The sequence below is a fragment of the Micropterus salmoides genome, unplaced genomic scaffold (genome assembly GCF_014851395.1).
Source record: "Micropterus salmoides isolate LMB-PRFRI ecotype aquatic unplaced genomic scaffold, ASM1485139v1 Ms_hic_scaffold_8, whole genome shotgun sequence".
Classification (NCBI taxonomy): domain Eukaryota; kingdom Metazoa; phylum Chordata; class Actinopteri; order Centrarchiformes; family Centrarchidae; genus Micropterus; species Micropterus salmoides.
The window spans coordinates 29137490-29156822 of NW_024044570.1; the positions used below are offsets into that span (position 1 = coordinate 29137490).

A 19333-nucleotide genomic window follows, 5' to 3' on the forward strand; every position below is an offset into this window, starting at 1 on the left:
AATCCTGTACTAAAGCTGAGGTTCGTGAATTCTGATTTTTTTTTACAGGCACTGCATGATGTCCACCTCTCAAGAACAACAGATAGAAAATGCATGTGCCAATCCTGGAAACCCAGTTTTCTCCTGCATGATGACTCCGGCAGTTAAAGATGTACTGCGGAGGCAGGGAGCAAAGCCCCAGGATCTATTGTACAGGACCACTTCCAGTGCTTATGGTCTTCTCTCTCCAACCTTTGAAAGCTCGCCGTGTACTTTTCACCCTAAATCACAAAGATTCTCTGAAGACCTGGGCAAGACTGGGATGTATCACGACAACTCCTTCAACACAGCCCTAAACCGAAGCAGGGTCTATGACTGTCCCAATTTACAGCACACCATCTAAATGGTTGATTGCATGGTTATAAGACCGTTGGTTCTGTGATATTTGTAATTGATTTAAGTCTATAGACCACTCTAAGTAAGATAGAGTAAATAGAAGAACAACTACATGGTGTAAGGTTTATTAATCTTTTTTTACAACACAAGATTAAGTTGTAGTTACCTTTATGCTACTCACAAAAACAAATGTTCTACAAAAAGGACAACCTTTGTTTTTAATAATGACCTAAGAAAAAAATCTATTAAATATACCATTACATGTGGGATTGAGAATTCAAATTCTGAGAAATCAAACTGTCCCAGAGATGTGAAACCATGTTTGTTATTATATAGAAATATAGAGAAGGACTATTCGACTTTAACGGACCGTAGCCTGGAACAAGATGTTGCATGGAGTCACCTAACCCACCTTTAGTTCTTCTCTGTTGTAACCTCCGGATTCCCTGACCAAAAATGCCTTGTTAGTGTTAATAAATGTGACACTGACGACCAATAAACTGATTCTCAAAGCCTTATTTACTTACTTCAGTGTCACAGTGCAGATTCACCTGAGAAATAAGAAATTCTGTATGTTATTTTCTAGCACATCAGGGGGGCAATGTGACTCTTGTAGTTACGATGCCGTATTTTTATAGGTGCACTTTTATATTTAAAATAGAAATGTTCTACTTGTCTTGTTGCGCAACACTTAAGACGTATTGCTTTTTTGTTGTAAATGACTTCAGGTGATTGCGTTCAAGTACCCGTGGGAAAGTTTGGTTTCAGTGAAGCTAGGCGCGCCTGCTGACATTCACGAGCGTTCACGTTTTACAAGGATCAATTGTAGTAAGTTAGCACATTTGTCTGACGTGTTGTGCATTTTCATCGAATGCACTTTTCTTGTAACCTGTAAAATGCTGTAGCTGTTATTCTTGCTTCTGCAATCTTTATCTGTCTTAAAACAATATAATCTTATTTTCCGTCTTAATAAGAACATTATATTGGCTACAATGTGTATAAATATAATGCACAAAACAATACTATTTTAATACAGATTCAATTGGCTCTATATTACGTCATAGATAATGAAAGAAAGAGAGAAAGGTTGTGTTTTGGGGAAACAGCGATCTTTGCTGTATGTTGACGTTGTATTTAACAGAAATCCTCCTCCTACCTCCTCCAGCCGCGCCTCCGCAGCCACAGCTGATGATCGCGTCTCTCTTAGCGCTACGGAACTTAGCACGCGGCTAGCGGTGTAGCGTCGTTAAACTGTTTACGAGGTGTTAGCTAACCCTCATATGAATGTGCGGGTTTAGAGTTAAGCAAATGTGTCATAACGGCAGGTCATGTAAATAAGTTACTTCACCGGCGTTTGAGTACCACGCGTAGTTCATTGCTACTCACGTTAGCTAACTTGTGTAACGTTAGTTTGACAGGGGGATCAGAGGAGTGTCCTGCTAACCGCTAGCTGGCTAGCCGCTACACAACATAGCTAGCCAGTTAGTTGTCTGTTTCGTTAACTACTTCGGTCTGGCCCGTTTGCATTCTGCTGTTTTTCAACTGGTAGCAACGTAAGTATACATTTAGTTTAAAATTGAACCATTATAGTTCACTGGCGAAATGATAAGTGTTAGTTTGTGAGACTTGGTATTTATTTACCAGCAGTGCTGATGGTACAATGCTTGTTTGGTGGGTGGCTAGTCTGCTATGCAGCTAACTGAAAAGCTCTTCTTTGTCAACAATACTAAAATGTCTCATTAATTTAGTACATGTGTTGTGTACACATTGTTGATATACTGTGACTTCTTAAACAGCACAACTTTAGACGGAAACACATTGTTTAATCACGTTAGCTACTTAGCTTGAGAGATGAACCGCTAAATGGCTAATGTTGATTTCTCCTTCCAATTTTCACTATTTTATTTCTTTCAGACTTGACACTTATCTCATGGGGTCTGTCACTTCAGCTTGTTTTAAGCTTTGCTGCTGGCAGCACATGAACATCTGTTAAACAGTTAAATATACAGTTCTGACAGAGTTAATTTGGGGGCAGTGTTTCACTTTTTCTGTACTGTTTGTGTTGCGCCTGCAGCTATGCCAGCCCTGGATGAGATCTCGACCAGAGCCTTGAGCTTTAGAGCTTTTCTGCTTCCATCACCTGACTCCTCTCAGTCCATTTAACCAGCTGCATATCAATATTCTCAAACCAATCTGGTGGCTACAGTATGATCATTTACGCTGACTCCACCCGGCCCACTGGGATAAGAATCCCCCAAAACCAAGCTCTCCAAATGATATGATAGTAGTCGCCTGGATTACTTTCTGTGCCTGCAGGAGCCTTGCACAGGTTCTGCTCTTCCTTTCCTCTGCAAACTCCCTTCCTCCATTCTGGGAGACCCTTTCCAGTGTGGTCTCTGGCACTGGAAACATGGGTAACAGCTGTGTGTGCCGAGAGGATAGTGACTTGGAAGACCATAACCATGGGTCGTCAAGGGCAACCCGAGGACAACCGAGGCGAGTGGATCATGGTACAGGCGTAGGTGTTGAAGCCGGAGAGGCTCGGAGCAGTCGACCCAGGGACCCGGTCAGGCCACCACGCAGAGGACGAGGGCCCCATGAACCAAGACGGAAGAAGCAGAATGTGGATGGCCTGGTGCTGGACACACTGGCTGTTATCAGGACACTTGTTGACAAGTAAGTCTAATAAGAGAAAAATATGTGAGAGGAAGGAAGGATGAGAGTGGTCTGTACAGTTTTTCAAGTTAATATTCTGTAGTTTGAGTAACGGTGTCTGTTGTGAGCTCTGACAATGTCTCAGCCACCTAAAAACATTCTTGAACCTGAACGAGGGTCATGAGGATATGTTCCAGTGTGAGGACCATAATGAGCAGACACGTGACCATCCTGGTCTTTGGTTAAATCAGTTTCAATACTTTTTATGATACTCTTTGTCACGTACATGTAGATACATTAACATTTAAAGGAGTAGTAAGTTGATGTGGACCAGCAAACGGGCATCCACAGTACCCTGGAAAAGTAATCAAGCTGTTGTGGAATATTTACTAGGTGTTTTGGCTCGGCTCATTTGGACCTTCTTGATCCCGTTTGTTGTCATACAGTGAGATAGATATAAACATGAGGGTTGCCGTTTATGTCAACTAGAGCATTGTGGGTCAAATGCCATGACATTCAATCACAGAAGCTGCCCACGAAACCCACGGTCAGTCAAACTTCAGAGACAACATGAGGTTGTTTTGCTGTCATGAGCATGCAAAAACGGCATGCACGACTTTGACTAAGTCCTTTATCTTTGAAGCTATTATAAGTGGCAGTGTTTCCCCTAGGATGGAGTTGTAGCAGTGGAGGTGAAGCCAAATTTTTCTCATGAGAAACCACCTCCCTTCAGAGGTGCATTTTATTTGCACATTAAAATCCAAAAAGAAATGTCTCCTCATTATCTTAAAAGGACTAGTTTGCATCACTAATTAGCTTTACTAACCTCAGCTCCTCCAGTCACCTCTGTCCTTTCTTTTCCAAAACCACTTTTTCAGATCGAAAACTGCCGCTCCTAAATGCATATAGGGGAAACACTGAGTGGGATTAATGTGTCAACATCTAATAACGTCTTCTGTGGAGACCTGTAAGTGGAGGCTGCTGTATAATCGAATAATTAATTAAAATATAGTAAAACACAGTTGTAATAATATGAAATGTCTTCAGAGTAGAAATTATAATTGTTGACTTAATAAACACTTAACATACAAAACAGACTTTTTTCACCTGAACTAACAAAACACCCCCGTGGCCCTGTACACAGGATAAGCGGTTGATGATGGATGTATAACAAAACACAACAAGCAGAACTGTAGGTTGAACTCTTGAGAGGACTTCATGTTCCTTTATGTACTGTGATTCCTCTCTTGACTTAGTGATGACTTGCTGCAATGATGTAGCAAGAATTATGTTGCCTGCGTGAATGCTGAAGCACTTTATTATCCTCCTCTTCATCATTCTCTTGCAAGAAAAGCCTTTCAGTGCATAGGTTTGGTTGCCTTTGAGAGGAAAAGGATGGCTGTTGAGTGTGTCATGGTTCAGGAGATGCGTAATTGACATGAAAAGTGAAACTATGTAAGTAATAATAGTATAATGTTAAAATAGGCCCATGTAAATTATCAGCAGTGTAGTCTGTTTTGGTTGTCTAGCAGCAGCAACTCAGTAGTATGCCTCATTTTTGTCAGCCTACCTCATTAACATTTCACTCTCCTTTCCATGAACCTGGCCGTTAGAGTATCTCTTCTGTCCTGGCGTAGTGTGGAGTCATATTTCTTGAGTTCATGCAGAGAGATTCCACATCCATCTTCACCAGCTTTTGGCACTATTGAAGTTTTCTTGAGGATCTCCAACATGTGGATCATTTAAAATGTTGATTTATGTCCCCCGGGGCCTTTGTCATAGCTCTGTGCAGCCTCATGTACCTCTCCTCTCCCCATCTACATGAGCTCAGCTTTAGTTACTTTCCAAACTCTTCTTTTTACATACCCATGTAACTTTTCACTGATTTGACCATTTGTGCAAATGTATGTTTTTAAAACTTAGTTTATAGTAAAAAAGAAACAGGCCTCTGGTCTGCAAAGCTTATGATCGTTTGATCCCCCCCCCCCCCCCCTTCTCTGCATATTCTGTCTTATCAAGCCATCTTTTGAAATGCCTGCATGTTTTTATTTTCAGTTTACATATTTTACTATTGAATTCATTGACATTTATTCTAGCACAATTCTCCCACATTACAGCCAACCATTTTAGCCTGACAGGTACATTTTAACAACTACAGGCTGGAAAGTTGACCCGAATTAATAACTGTATTTCAAGGTTGAGGTTCAGTGTTTGTGGCAGTTGTTGTAACATTAATATGGTGGAGGTGGTGTTCATTCGGTGGTCTCGTCACTTGTGAATACACAGGCGTACTAGTTGAAGGTGTGATTAAAAATGCCGGGCTACTGTAGATGCACTAAATTAGGGAACGGAAGTGAGCGTTGGATGTGAGACTATAAGTTACAAACTTCTGCGTTAAGGTTCAACATTGTGTCAACATGTGCAACTATATTTAGCTATCAAGCGTGTTAAAGCTTCGTATGTGAATGAATATTTAGAATTTCTATTATTTTGTATCCTAAATTATTATCCTATTAATCAAAAAAGCAACCGTTTGATCAGTGAAATAAAATAAATATCCAATAGCACCTCTCATAGGAGGACATTATTTGGAAGCTGGCGCTGTTAAGTTATACACGATCTATCTGTCAATATACTAACATTAACAGTGGCTGCACAATACAGCATGTCTTTGGAGTGTGCAGCCGAGAATGAAACATGCATGTACATTTCCAGGAATTTATTCAACCTATAAATGAAAGAAATTTCAGTTACAGTATTACTTAGTTGCTTTAGGAAATCTGAGGATCAAGCTTGCTGATGTTCTGGCTGTCAAAACGAAAGCAGTCTTCAGCCTGGGATGAGCCATGACAAGCTACAGTAACGGCAGCGTGATCAAAAACAACACATGCACTTCAGTAAATCCATCCCAATTAAACGCTTGCTTTGACCTTGTGGGGCAACCTTATTTTGCATAGCAATTACTGCAATCACCGTTAAGCACACAAAGGCATGAATCACTTGTTTACATTATTTCAGATGCAGTGATCACAGGGTCATGGACAGTTGAGATGTATTTGCTGGTTGAATGCTCTTATGGATAAAATATGTGTGTATATATGTATAAGTGTTTGGTGGATAGGGTAAAGTGAAAACAATGTGAGAAACAATTATCACATTCTGTGCAAACTGTTTTGTTTTTCAGTGACCAAGAGCCCCCTTACTCCATGATCACTTTGCATGAGATGGCAGAGACAGGTAAGGAAAAGATGAAAACACACATTTACACCCTGAGTGAGGACGTATCAGACAGCGCCGTGCCCATGTAGACAGTACAGAATCCACTAAGCAATATGATGCAGAAGCACTTTTCATGTGTTTTGAAATGATGGGATGAAAGGTTTAATAGTGGGGGGGGAAGTAGGAACATTAGCTCTACGCAGAAATAGGGCTGGGCGATATGGACCAAAATGTCATATCCCGGTACTGTTAGGCAGAACTCCAGTATAAAATATATATATCGGTATTTTCTGCTAAGTTGGCTGGGGGACCATTGTTTTTTTTACAAGCCAGGTCTTCAGCAGTGTCGACCAGCACTGTGCACTTTGTGAGTAGAAGGCTGCGTGCAGACGCATAGGGAGGGCTGGGGCTGCACGGTGAGGGAGAGAGATGAGCAAACGCTGGCAGGACTTAACAAAACATATTGATTAACTCAACATCAGACTATATCGGTATAAATGGTATTGTCTAATTTTATATCTCTTTAGAAATTATATTGGTATACCTCATTTTACCCATATACTGCCCAGCACTACTCGGAAACAGTCATTTGGCGGTTTTCTTGGTTTTAGTAATTCAGACATTGAGTCAGTATTACAGTTTCTTCAGGCTGAAATGAAACTGTCCACTGGGCTGTAGAAGTTAAGGATTTTCATCTACTGACTGGTGAGGAGTCCCGTGAATTTAAACAGGTCTCTTCTGAATATGCTGTCCCTTCCCCCTCAGGCTGAGCTGGTGGTTTTGTTTCTGAGAACTGCTGAGGCTGTGACATTACAGTAACTTTGTAAGCAGCAGACAGTCACAGTCCTCTTCATCTTTTCCAGTTTTACATATTTAGCCTATCTGACAGCTCATTCAAACCACTCTGTCAACGATATGTGCAGATATATTTTATAAATATTTGGTGTTCAAAAAGCTATGTTCTGTTGTTAAGAAGAAACACAACTTTTAGGACAAATCCCACACAAAGACGATGGGTGGCTTTAAATGAAGTGTTAAAGAGGCCCTTTATATAAAACTGGAGAAACCTTTGCTGGGACTGCAACACCACCTGTCTGCTGTTGTATTGCTGCCTCAGCATTTCTCCAACACACCCACTGGCCCGGGAGGGGGGGGGGTTTGTTACATCACCTAGGGAAGGGACATGGTCATGACTTACAATACTGTACAAGGGTTTTAGGCAGGTGTGAAAAAGTGCTGTATAGTAACAATGCTTTCAAAAATAGACATGTTTGAAAATGCAACAAAAGAAGACGAAAAATCTAAATAATCAGTTTGGTGTGACCATCCATTGCCTTCAAAATAGCTTGAATTCTTCTTCAATGTCTGTTCATTCACTTTGCATTTTGTTAATAAATATAAAAGATATACATGTCTATTTTATAAGCATTCTTACTTTACAGCATGTTTTCCACACCTGCCTTAAACTTCTGCATAGTTCTGTACACTGCAGACATCATGTGTTGGCCGCTACCTACCACCACGATCATATGAATGATGTCTAAATAAGATTGAAATAATTAATAAATTAATTGTGTTGTTAGTGTGACAGTAACTGACAGGTCTGATAGTCTGTTGATGTTTGTATGTGTTTTTGGTTTGTTGTGTGTGTGCTTTCTTGTGCATATGGTGTGTGAATGATGCTCTCATCCTCTGTGGGTTTGTGTGTATGCTTTTGCGATAGCCTTTTGAATTTTTGTGTTCTGGCACATATGGTGTTTGATGCCCGCATGGCTTGGTGTTGTGTAATTTGACAACAGCCAAGTTTGGTGTTAACTTGCAGATACCAAACCCTAAAGGCAGCCAAGCATCAAGTCAGTCAGCCCAGCCAGTCATTTTCAGTTTGACATGTGCTATGATGTTACATTATTAATTGGCCAGTTGGCTGGGGCTTTCATAAGTGATAGTGAAGAGAGAGAGAGAGAGAGTTTCTCACAGAGTCATCTAATGGACGGGTAATTGATATTTTATTATTTATGCTACGTCTGAAAAATCCAGTGGCCTCAGCACAGTTCAGTTATCTTTGAGTTATCTGGTTTCATTAGGACTAACAATGGCAATTCTTGTGTTTTTGCATGAGAAATGTATTATAATGAAAGAACACAAGCAACACAGAGACAAGGAAGTCAATCTGGACCAATAAGAAGAAACATCTGAATTATCAAATTCAGTCTCTTGAGTCTCAAATTAATTTTTCCATCTCTTCTCCCTCAGATGATGGCTGGCTGGAGGTTGTCCAGTCTCTGGTTCGAGTGATCCCATTGGACGATCCGCTTGGCCCTGCAGTGATCACCCTTCTATTGGACGAATGTCCCCTGCCCACCAAGGTTAGTGGCTTATGTGTGTGAGGCACAAAGAGATTTATTTAGTTAATACATGTAAAATAATTTGACCCTTATAGTCTGTTTCGGGCGATGTCTATAAAATTGCCATTGGACGATGTCTACAATGAAACATCGGGATGGACAATGGCATCGGGTGGGGTGGGGTGTAGCGGTCATCTTATAATGACATGTGTTTCACACACAGATTTCACTCAAGGGATGCACCGAATGTTCGCCCACTGAAATTAATTGGGCAAAAAAAAGCACTTTCTGTGTTACGCCTAATACGTCAAAAGACATAAATTTTACCGAACAATTACGTTGACATGTCGGCAGTGTGGAAGCATATTAAAGTGTCCGAGAAAGGCGCAAAAATCGCCGTTTGCAGACACTGTTCTGCTTAATTGTCTTCTAGCACATCCACTCCATCTGTGGCTGACTTCTTAGAAAAGGCAACAAACGATCTGACCCGCTTTGAGTGTTTCTGCCACTCGTCTGTGAGATGGCGATTGAGCTAGCGGCTCCTAAATTTGGAGTGCACACATATTCAAGCCTTTATGTATCTGAAATGGACCAGAGTGAGCTGACAGGCAGGTTAGCGTGTTGCAGTATGAGAGTCCTACCTGAAGAGAGGATGTGAAGTCTTCAGGTTACGCGATACGAGAACCACGTACAACATTTATCATATTGGGTTGGACATGTGACAACGTACGGTTTCAAAATAAGGTATCTATACAGAATGGAAATGAGATTAATTGGATTATATTCTCAGAAAGTATAAAACATATTACAGGTGTACATTAAAAGTAAATGGACACATGTAATTTACTTTACCAGACCCTCTTGGGCCTCAGACCCACCCTCCATACTCTCTCCAAATCCTGTGGGAAACATAGAGTAAAAAGCACATTTTAACTATTTAATTTATGCAGTTGTAAAAAAATGCAAAATAAATGGGGGAGAAAAAATGTGAAAAAATTTGTTTGGTATTTGCCCAGAATTTTCATTTCGGGACATCCCTACCTCACCTGGTAAAAACTTGGACACGTGGATATTTTACAAGCATGGACAGGTAAATCAACAGTGAAGTGCAGATGTTGGTTTCAGTTATTTGATTACGTTTGGTTACGTCATTAATAAGCCGGCATGTGGCTCACTTGCTGCGTAATAACGGGTGGAGAACTCCAGAAAAAAGACAAATGTGTCTTTTGGCCGACTTTATAAAACATACTGCTGATGGAGAAAGTCAGGGGAGCGGACAGGAAGAGGCGGGGCAAGCTAGTGTGTTTGCAGTGAGTGATTGGTCGGTTGACAAAAAGTGACACTGACAAGCACGTCGGCTCTGTGAAAAGTTGAACGTGTTGAACAACAAAAGGCGCTGATACAGCTAATGTTAGATGCCCAGCTAGCCAAACCTAAACCTTCCTTATGTTCTCCCGGTTTTCTTCTGTCTGACCACTTCAGCTGCCGACAACGCATCTGTGTCTCTGTCACAGAGCGACCAACTACGAGTGATGAGTCCGACTATGTTTTGAACAATTAGCGGCGGGGCGGGCAGGGGAGGGGGGTTATGGTAGGTTGTCTTAAATGTTACTCGCACACTGCTCATAAATCATTTTTCTGGTTAGCATGTACTGCCCGGTGTGGGCGTGGATAATGAGCAGTCTGCACTGCACACAGAGACGAGTGTGTCAATTACACTGCCCACCTTTTCTGTTTAATTAAATCGCACCTTCTTTGCGTTTTGTATATCGCACAGGATGACATCATGACTGTGATTAGATTAATCGTGCAGCCCTATTTGGCAGGCTGCTGATTCTCCTCAGGACCAGTCATTGTTAGACCAGTTGTACACAAGTTGACGTGCAGCAATGGGGATGGAAAGGAATAACAGCAGCAGTTTAGTCCTACAGATGTAAATGTATTGATGAGATGACTCTGGCTGACTTTCGCTTGATTGTCAAACGTGAGCTGCAGGCGACTGCAGGGGAGGGGTATAAAAACACAGCCGTCAAGTCGGACACAAATTCTACCTGCGTGAGCTTTCTGTGAGCTGAGATCAATGACTGATCAGTCAAAAGGTGGTTCCAACTTTGTGCAGCCGGAGAAAAGCAACGCCGCCTTGAACCAATGAGGTTTTAATGTTGTGACATGATGAAGTTTTGCAGCTCCGGTGAAAGTGGGACACAATTTCTAACCAGCATGCCTTGTGTTAAGTCCAGCATGCATCACGTTAAGCGCTACATGAAGTCAAACACACCTGATGTCTCTACCTACAGCCAATTTTTTTTAACACTGGTGCCACCTATAGGCAAGAAGTTTCTATCTACTGCATACAATTAAATGATTATTGAACATAAAACATCATTGTGTTAAACTAACCTCCGGTTGAGATTAAATAAATGTTTAAAGAAATAGACAGAACTTGATCTACTTTCACTATGACTTTCCATTTATTGTTTTCTTTTGGCCTCTGCTTTCAACCCCCTCTCTCCCACCCTACTTCTTATTTCCCATTGAACAAATAAAATCTGGTTAGGACCCCCTGCTTTCATGTCTGAAGTAACCTGAGGACAGAGGACGTTCTATGACACTCTGAACAGTATGAAGTCTGGACTCTTTGCAGTATTCAACAGAAATATGCTCCACCTAACAAAACATATTGTGGGTTTAAAATCTTAAATCTAAAGCTTCAAACAAACACACACACACACATATTCAAGCAGCAGTTACAAAAAGGATACATCTGCGCTTGTAACACTCCTTGCCTGCAGGTGGCGCCAGTTTCATAAATGCAGAAGGTATTCCTTTCCTAGTCATCTCCATCGTCTTCAACTTTGTAAATATTTGTTGTGTAAACTGTGTGTTTATGTGGCCTTCATTAGAATAACCGCTCCATCTCTTCTCTCCAGGATGCTCTTCAGAAACTCTCTGACATGTTGAGTCTGAGTGCAGCTGTAGCACGACAGGATGCTCTATGCCCTGCTAAACACAGAAACACCACAGCTGTCCTGGGATGCCTGGCAGAGAAACTGGCTGGTACAGTCCACATTCACTCACTCTGTGTTGTTAATCCTGTTTTTCTCGTCACTGCTTCCATTGGCAGTAACTTTCCCTCGATTCATATAAGCACAAAAATAAATCAAATAAACTCCTTAATAAAGTCCTTCTGATGAAGTTACACCATTACTTGGTCAGGTGTTGGTGCTGGTGTAGATGCAGTCCTCTAAGGCTACTGCTTGTGGGTTTATCCCTTTCTTGCGCAGCACTGAAGACTTTTAGTCTACGCCCACTTACTATGTGGACCCTATATTGGTCTCACTTTTGACCGGACAATAGGCTTTCAAAATCAGCTTTGTTTTCTGCTAATTAAAGGAACCAGAGGGGCCCACAGCATACAGGGCTACGTCTATACTACGTCTATACGTAGAATCTGGAGTTACGGAACGTAGCTAACATTCTGTTTGTATAGGTTTCGCCCTGTACGGCTAGTGCGATAAGGGTGAAGCCGATTGTAGTCTGTATTCCACTGGGGCAGTACATCATGTGCGCACAGATGGTACAGAGACCGAGACATATGATTGTTACGCACTGTTACAGTCCAGCAGAGAGCAGAGTAGAGAAAACGACTCTGCGTGCAGCGAGGACTTCTAGACAGCATGCAGTTAAAACCCAAAATAACAATCACTGACAAAACATAGACATAATTAGAGACATCCCACCTATAGAAACGAATGAAAGAGAGGCGGAGTTAATAGACAGTATGGTTATAATTATAGTAAGAATACGTTCTCTTTCAAAAGGAAATGGGAGATTAAACTTTAAAATCTAGGAATTCACATTATAGATATATCAGATACCCTAGTTTTTTCAAACTAATCTTGTTACTACTTAACCAGAGTAGTAGTACCATTCATGGTTTGCTTTTTTGCAGTTGGTATATTTAATGGTTAGATTACACTAGCTTAGCTCAGTCCCTCGACGTTCTTGGAATCAACAAGCAGCTCCTCCCAGTCATCAAATGAAATTCAACAGAAAGGTGAAGAAAGTTGACTTATTATATTCTTTTGTTCTTGTCGTTTCATTATAATGCCCAAGAAACACCATCTTAGGACTTAATGTAGTTTTTATTATTGATGATCAAAAATAATTTCCCATAAATCATTATTTTGGTTACACAGACAGTTTTTTTTTTTTTTCTCTCTCGTGTTTTTTTAGGTCCGGCCAGTATTGGATTGTTGAGTCCTGGAACCCTTGAGTACCTTCTGGAGAGCCTGGTGAGCAAACACGCACTCTCACACACTCTTGCGGTGGCAGTATGCATGCCCATCTTAATTTTGTGGAACGACATAACATTACATTGCTTGGTTTTAATTCATGGCAGGTTATCCATGAATGTTGCGTTGGGGGGGGGGGGGGGGGGGGGGTCCATCACCTTTTTGTGATACCTCAACACCAAGCTACTTTTTTGTTTACCGAAAACATAAAAACAATATGTTTGTATCCTGCTACATGCTATCCACCCCTTTTTTACCCTTCCATTTTAAATCCATTCCTCACATACTTACAACAATGTGTAACATTTGCCAATGAATTGCGATCAACTACCTGGCTGGTTAGGTGAATTCTGTAGTTATCTTATCCAGCAATTATTGACCTTAGTGGTAATGGATGAAAAGATTGGATGAGACGTCCAACCATGTCAGTCAGACAGGTTCAAATTCCAAACTTCCAAATTCAAAAAGGCATTTTGAATAAGATTTATTGTCCAATGTGTTGTTGGACATCAAACATTGGACATTGCTTTGTCAGAGCTATAAGGAAGTCAGTTATAAGGAAGTGTTTCATACTAATCTGACAAAAAGAAACAAACATTTGCAGCTGCTTCTCTTAAAAAATGTTCAGTGTTGCCTTTTACTATGAAGTAGTTGCATCAAGTGTTGCGGAGGACTTTTGGAAAATGTATAAGTGAAATCCTTTTATTTTATTGTACATAACTGTCAGTGACTTAAGTCATGCTAACAGATGCATGTAACAGGTGAATGATAATAGTGAAGGTTGTGCAGTAAATAAAGTGAAGTCATTGTGAAACCATGACACGGCTGTCACTCACAACACTCTCAACCACCTTTTGTTTCATCTAACATCTGTCAATGTAAGCATGCTCACTCTTGACTAATAACAGAAGGCGTCATTACACGAGAGCTTGTGCATTGGTATTGGATGTTTTCATAAAAGAAAATGTTTTTGTCTGGGTCAAAACAATAATCTGAAAAAGAGCACAAACTGACGACTACTTCTTTTGTGTCAATCTCCGTCCAGAGCTCCGAGGCCCACCCTACTGTCATGCTATTTGCTCTCATCGCTTTGGAGAAGTTCTCCCAGACCAGTAGGTTCCTTCACTGCATTTTAATGTTATTAAATATTCATGATGAGACAGGTGAAAATTATTGACTTCCTTATCAGAGGAATGAGCTAAGAAGCTACCATTGCCCTGACAGCAGGCATGTAAAATATTAATATTATGTTACATGTTAAAACTCTTAACAGAAACTCTCCATTTCTGGCTTTACAAGTATTTGTAGTCCTCACCATCCTATTTTTTGGCTGTTTAAACACACATGCCTGGTGCATCTTCTCACCCTCAGGTGAGAACAAACTGACGGTGTCTGAGTCATGTATCAGCAATCGACTCGCTGTCCTGGAGTCGTGGGCAGAGCATCCTGACTACCTGAAGAGGCAGGTCGGATTCTGCTCACAGTGGAGCCTTGACAACCTGTGTGAGTAGCCCCCATTATTATTTTTTTTAACTTTGTGTGTTATCACGTGCTGAGGAGACAGGGCCACAACAGCCTCTTTAATTAGGTTTTTGTGTGTGTGTCACTGAAGAAAGAAATGTGAAAATCTTTCCTCTGTTGTCCTCTGTCCAGTCCTAAAGGAAGGTCGTCAGTTCACCTACGAGAAGGTCAACCTCGCCAGTATCAATGCCATGCTCAACAGCAACGATGTCAGCGAGTACCTCAAGATCTCCCCTTCTGGACTCGAGGTTAGTGTGTGTGTGTGTGTGTGTGTGTGCGCGCTTGTGCGTGCAGTCAATGACAATAGACACAGTGGCAGAATTCATAGGTATAGTTGTGATCAGTAACAGACTGTAACATTTAAAAATAATGAGTTCCCCAACATTGAGATTTTAATACTTTAATCTTGTGTACATATGAAGTCTGAATGTGTTCTCTCTCTTTTTGCTTCCCTCCTCAGGCACGATGTGATGCCTCATCCTTTGAGAGCGTGCGTTGTACATTCTGCGTGGATACGGGCGTTTGGTACTACGAGGTGACTGTCATCACATCAGGCGTGATGCAAATCGGATGGGCCACCAAGGACAGCAAGTTCCTCAACCATGTACTCACCTTGAATGTCTGTTTACTGTGCAGCTTTACTGTTTTTCTGCAGTCGCACAAGTTAACATTTTGTGTGTGTTACAGGAAGGTTATGGGATAGGAGACGACGAATACTCATGTGCGTATGATGGCTGCAGGCAGCTCATCTGGTACAACGCTCGCAGTAAACCTCACTCTCACCCCTGCTGGAAAGAGGGTATGCACCGCACACAGTTATGACTTCAGACTACTATTTTTCATACACTTTGTCAGTTGTGGTTTTAACAGTAGAAGCAAGGCAACACCACGCTTTAAATGTCAGACTCATTTGTTCAGACATTGCATTATTGTTTTTAGTGTCTCTGGAGGGTTTTGTGAATTTAGCACCCACACGCTGCTCCCATCGGCGGCATTCAGGCTCTGATTTACCTCCCACGTGGAGTGATAAATAAATAACTTTATTCCGCTCTGTGTGTGTCCTGTTTAGGAGATGCCATCGGCTTCCTGTTGGACCTCAGCAAGAAGCAGATGATCTTCTATCTGAATGGACATCAGCTTCCACCAGAGAAACAGGTCTTCTCCTCCGCCACGTGAGTCCATACGCACTCCCTCATTCACTTCCTTTCTCTCTGTTCTCCCTTCTCTTTCCTTCCTTCCTTCTTTCCTGTGCGTGTGCTTCTTCTTTCTTCTGTCCGTCTGTCTTCAAATGAACCCATTTCTTTCCATCGCCTCTGTGTCTGTCAGGTCCGGTTTCTTTGCGGCAGCCAGCTTTATGTCATACCAGCAGTGTGAGTTTAACTTTGGGGCCAAGCCTTTCCGTCACCCACCTTCCGTCAAGTTCAGCACCTTCAACGACTTCGCTTCACTGCTGCCCAGTGAAAAGATCATCCTACCCAGGTGAGAAATAAAGCTGGTCCTTAGTGATTTTTATGTGTCTAAAATGGACTACTCGCAGAGAATTTAGGAAAGCAGCATGTAATCTGTTGTCTTACCCAACCATGCTCTGACTAGTGAATCATTTGTTTGCACACAGTGTCCAGCACGTAGGAATTGCATGGTTAAACCATGACTCATTTATTCATTGGCAACAATAAAGCAACTCTTTAGACTTTGTAAATGTAAGGATTAAAGGACTTTATTAACACTCGTTAGATGCAGTGATATGAGCAGAACAATATCTGTACAGGAAATGGTGTATATAACATCTTTGGGAAGCTTAAAATGTTCAGAAACTCAACTCTATCGCAATCCTGTGCATAAAACATTATGACTGAGAATATTACCAGAGTTGACTCAGCACTTCTCAGACACAGTGTTAACACAAACTGAACTATTACAATCTTGACAAAGAAGGGAATTATTGCAAAGTTGTTTGCAGTTGTTATTTAAACAAACAGAACACTAGCTTGGAAATGTGTTTACTCGCACCACAGTTTGTTCTTTATTTTGAATATGCAATTAAGGCAAACTAGAGGACCAACAGTGGAATAATAAACAAAAAAATATTTTTGGCCAGCTGCCCCACAGCAGATGTGTACTATATACACACACAGGGAACAAAGGAATTTTAGATTCATAAATGAGCATAATCAAATTAACAAGAGGTCATGTTGCTCAAGTTGCTTTAAACGGAAACATTTATCTGCTTTTGTATGTGTTTCCCAGACACCGGCGTCTGGCCTTACTAAAGCAGGTCAGCATCAGAGACAACTGCTGCACGCTGTGTTGTGACGTCATGGCTGACACGGAGCTGCGGCCCTGTGGACATGGGTATGTGTGCATGTGGTGTGAACAAACAATTTGGAAATTGAAAATCCCAAAGATATGTTAGCTCAAAAATATTTGGATATAATTTCTTTGAGAGCAGCTTGTCTTAGTAAATCAGAGCATTGTTAATTGATAATAAAATCTTCCTTTATGTTTTCCCCCCATCTTCTTCCAGCGGTATGTGTATGGAATGTGCCTTACAGTTAGAGACGTGCCCCCTGTGCCGCCAGGACATCCAGAACCGCGTCAGACTCATTGCACATATCTCCTGACACACTTCCAGCCACTCATCCAATAAGGAGAGACACACAAGCCCTACAGCTCCCTCCTCCTCCACTAATCCCCTTTCACCCAACAGGGCTGAGAGTACGGCTCCACAATGTTGCGATAATACCATAACTGGGAGGACTTTTGGTAAAAGGAGGCGATGGTGGAGAGAGGAATTAGAAGAGGGGAATTTGCCACAGCTGGATCCCCAGTTTTCCCTCATTTACCTACATCCCCTCTTTTGTATCCTTCTGACAACTCACCGCAGAAGCAACAATCGTCAACTTTCTACTAACCGTGTGTTTTTCAGACAAAAGGAGCAGGAGCGAGGAGCAGAAACAATTTAACCAGATTACAAACAGAACCAACCTCTCATCTGCAAGCCCCTGCGTAGCGTTATCAGACATCCTTTCTGTGATAGGAGGATCCCACTGCGCTTTCAGCCCAGAGCCTACTACTATTTAATCCCATCACCATCATGCACACGTCTGCAGATCTGAAAGGGCTGGGTGGCAGAAAAGAACACAGCCTTAAATCCAGTTTAAAAACCATGGTACAGATAAATTTGAGAGAGATCTTTGAATATACATATGCTAGTTATGATGTTCTTAAGGTAGCATTTTTATTCTCTTTTCTCAAGGTTCTACCAACACCTATCCTTTTGTCAGCTTCACTGTCTGTACTGATTGATCGCCCACTGCCAGAGTTTTCCATTGGGGGGAAAAAAAGTCACCTTTGGGTAAAATATCAGATTTTGGTCTTGGTGTCAAAAAGCTAGAATTAGTCCTAGCGTTCAATTTTTGATTCGGTTTACAAAATCAAATCAGCTGTTACACAACAGAGAACGTTAATGACATAATTCATGTTTTATAATCAGTAAACCAACGAAATGCTAATTGATTCTCAGCACAGCTGACCCTGCTGCTTTTTGTGCTTTATCGTCTTTGCTCAGATGTTGATATTTCCTCAGTCTTGGTCATGTATGTAACAACTGCAACAAATTGTAACAGTTACTGCTTAGGCTGCTTGCACACACATGCTGACAGCTAATCTTTTTAATTTGGAACCAAGTCCCCACCCCGCCCGCCAGTTATAAGTGGATATGTTTGAAGAGCAAGTGAGGCACAAGTGTACAATTTGAATTTCCACTGTCTGGATTTATTGGTTATTGTTTGATTGGTGCTAAGAATTTGGCAACAACTTGTGATGCAGCTCCACTGTGAGTCAGACTCATTTGAGGGGCAGCAAATAAAGTAAATGTCTTAATTTTTGTTTGTGATGACAAACACGTGCGTCTGTATTCAATCCACAAGATGTAATTTAATTTTGTGTTGTAAATGATGGTGAACACAGATGTAGAAACGTGGTTGAGAGGTACAACATGTTTTGTTGATTGACAGTGTTGTTTTGACCGATAAATTGTTTAAATCAATGTTTTTTCCTTTTTATCAGTATATTACTTAATATCCCAGCGTCATTTTGAAGATGTTGTCTTTTTTTGGTCTGATTTGGTGGTGAAATACTTGACATAAATGAGAAAAGAAACTACCCACAGCACAGTGACATGTCTTAAAGAGTGTGTGCTTCACTACAGAAGAAAACATGAATTTATATTTACTTGGTACAAATCACAGCACTCTTGGTGGGATTTCTTGCTTATAGGACTGATCTTGTCAAAACAAGTTTGTCAGGAAGTGTATCTTCAGACTTGAGTATAATGTGGTTTCCCCTCTTTGTGCTTTATATAACAGCACATCTCGCTGCTCTCATCTTGCCGTTTCTCCGTCTGTCTCCCACTGTCTCTTTCTGTCCGTCCTTTACTTGAAGTCTCTCTGGGTTGATTTATATTTATATTTTGGAAACACGTGACGAAACGAACATGAGAGAGATTGTGATTCAGGACAAATTCTAATAGTACATTTAAAAAAAAATCAATGACATTTCAAATGGTCACACTGAATAATTTCAAATTTATTTTGGTCATTGTTTATGAAAGATTTACTACACAAGATTGCATGGACGGGATCTGTAAAATCATTCAGACTATACTGGAATGATTTCTAAAAGATTACATGCATCTCTCATTGTGACAAAAGACTGGTCTGGTCACTGTTTACTAGCTCGTATTTCCTGGAGCACCTTATACCTACAGGGGAGATAAATTATACAGTTGTCTCTATGGTTGGAGATGAAGTTCAGGATTGTAAAGAATAAATTGTGAGCTGTATTTAAAACATCTATAAAGGAATTTTCCCCCAGAGTTCCCAAAGATGTGATAGATTGAAGAACTGTTGTTTCTTGGATTGT

At 41.0% G+C, this 19333-nt stretch overlaps 1 protein-coding gene across 1 annotated transcript; it reads left to right on the forward strand.

Moving 5' to 3' along the window:
* The first annotated feature begins 1543 nt into the window (after positions 1–1543).
* Positions 1544–18584, forward strand: rspry1 (ring finger and SPRY domain containing 1). The gene is made up of 15 exons (XM_038705731.1): positions 1544–1928; positions 2450–3051; positions 6215–6267; positions 8503–8615; positions 11525–11651; positions 12831–12889; positions 13935–14001; positions 14261–14392; positions 14543–14658; positions 14871–15014; positions 15098–15209; positions 15480–15582; positions 15737–15889; positions 16658–16762; positions 16935–18584. The coding sequence occupies exons 2-15, from the start codon at positions 2654–2656 to the stop codon at positions 17029–17031; spliced, it is 1779 nt and encodes a 592-aa protein (XP_038561659.1). The 5' UTR covers positions 1544–1928; positions 2450–2653; the 3' UTR covers positions 17032–18584.
* The last annotated feature ends 749 nt before the right edge of the window (positions 18585–19333 follow it).

Coding starts and splice junctions, on each gene's coding strand:
- rspry1 (XM_038705731.1), top strand. CDS start 2,654: ATGATAGTAGTCGCCTGGATTACTTTCTGTGCCTGCAGGAGCCTTGCA. Junction 14,393..14,542: donor GTGGAGCCTTGACAACCTGT/GTGAGTAGCCCC, acceptor TCCTCTGTCCAG/TCCTAAAGGAAGGTCGTCAG. Junction 15,210..15,479: donor TCACCCCTGCTGGAAAGAGG/GTATGCACCGCA, acceptor TGTCCTGTTTAG/GAGATGCCATCGGCTTCCTG.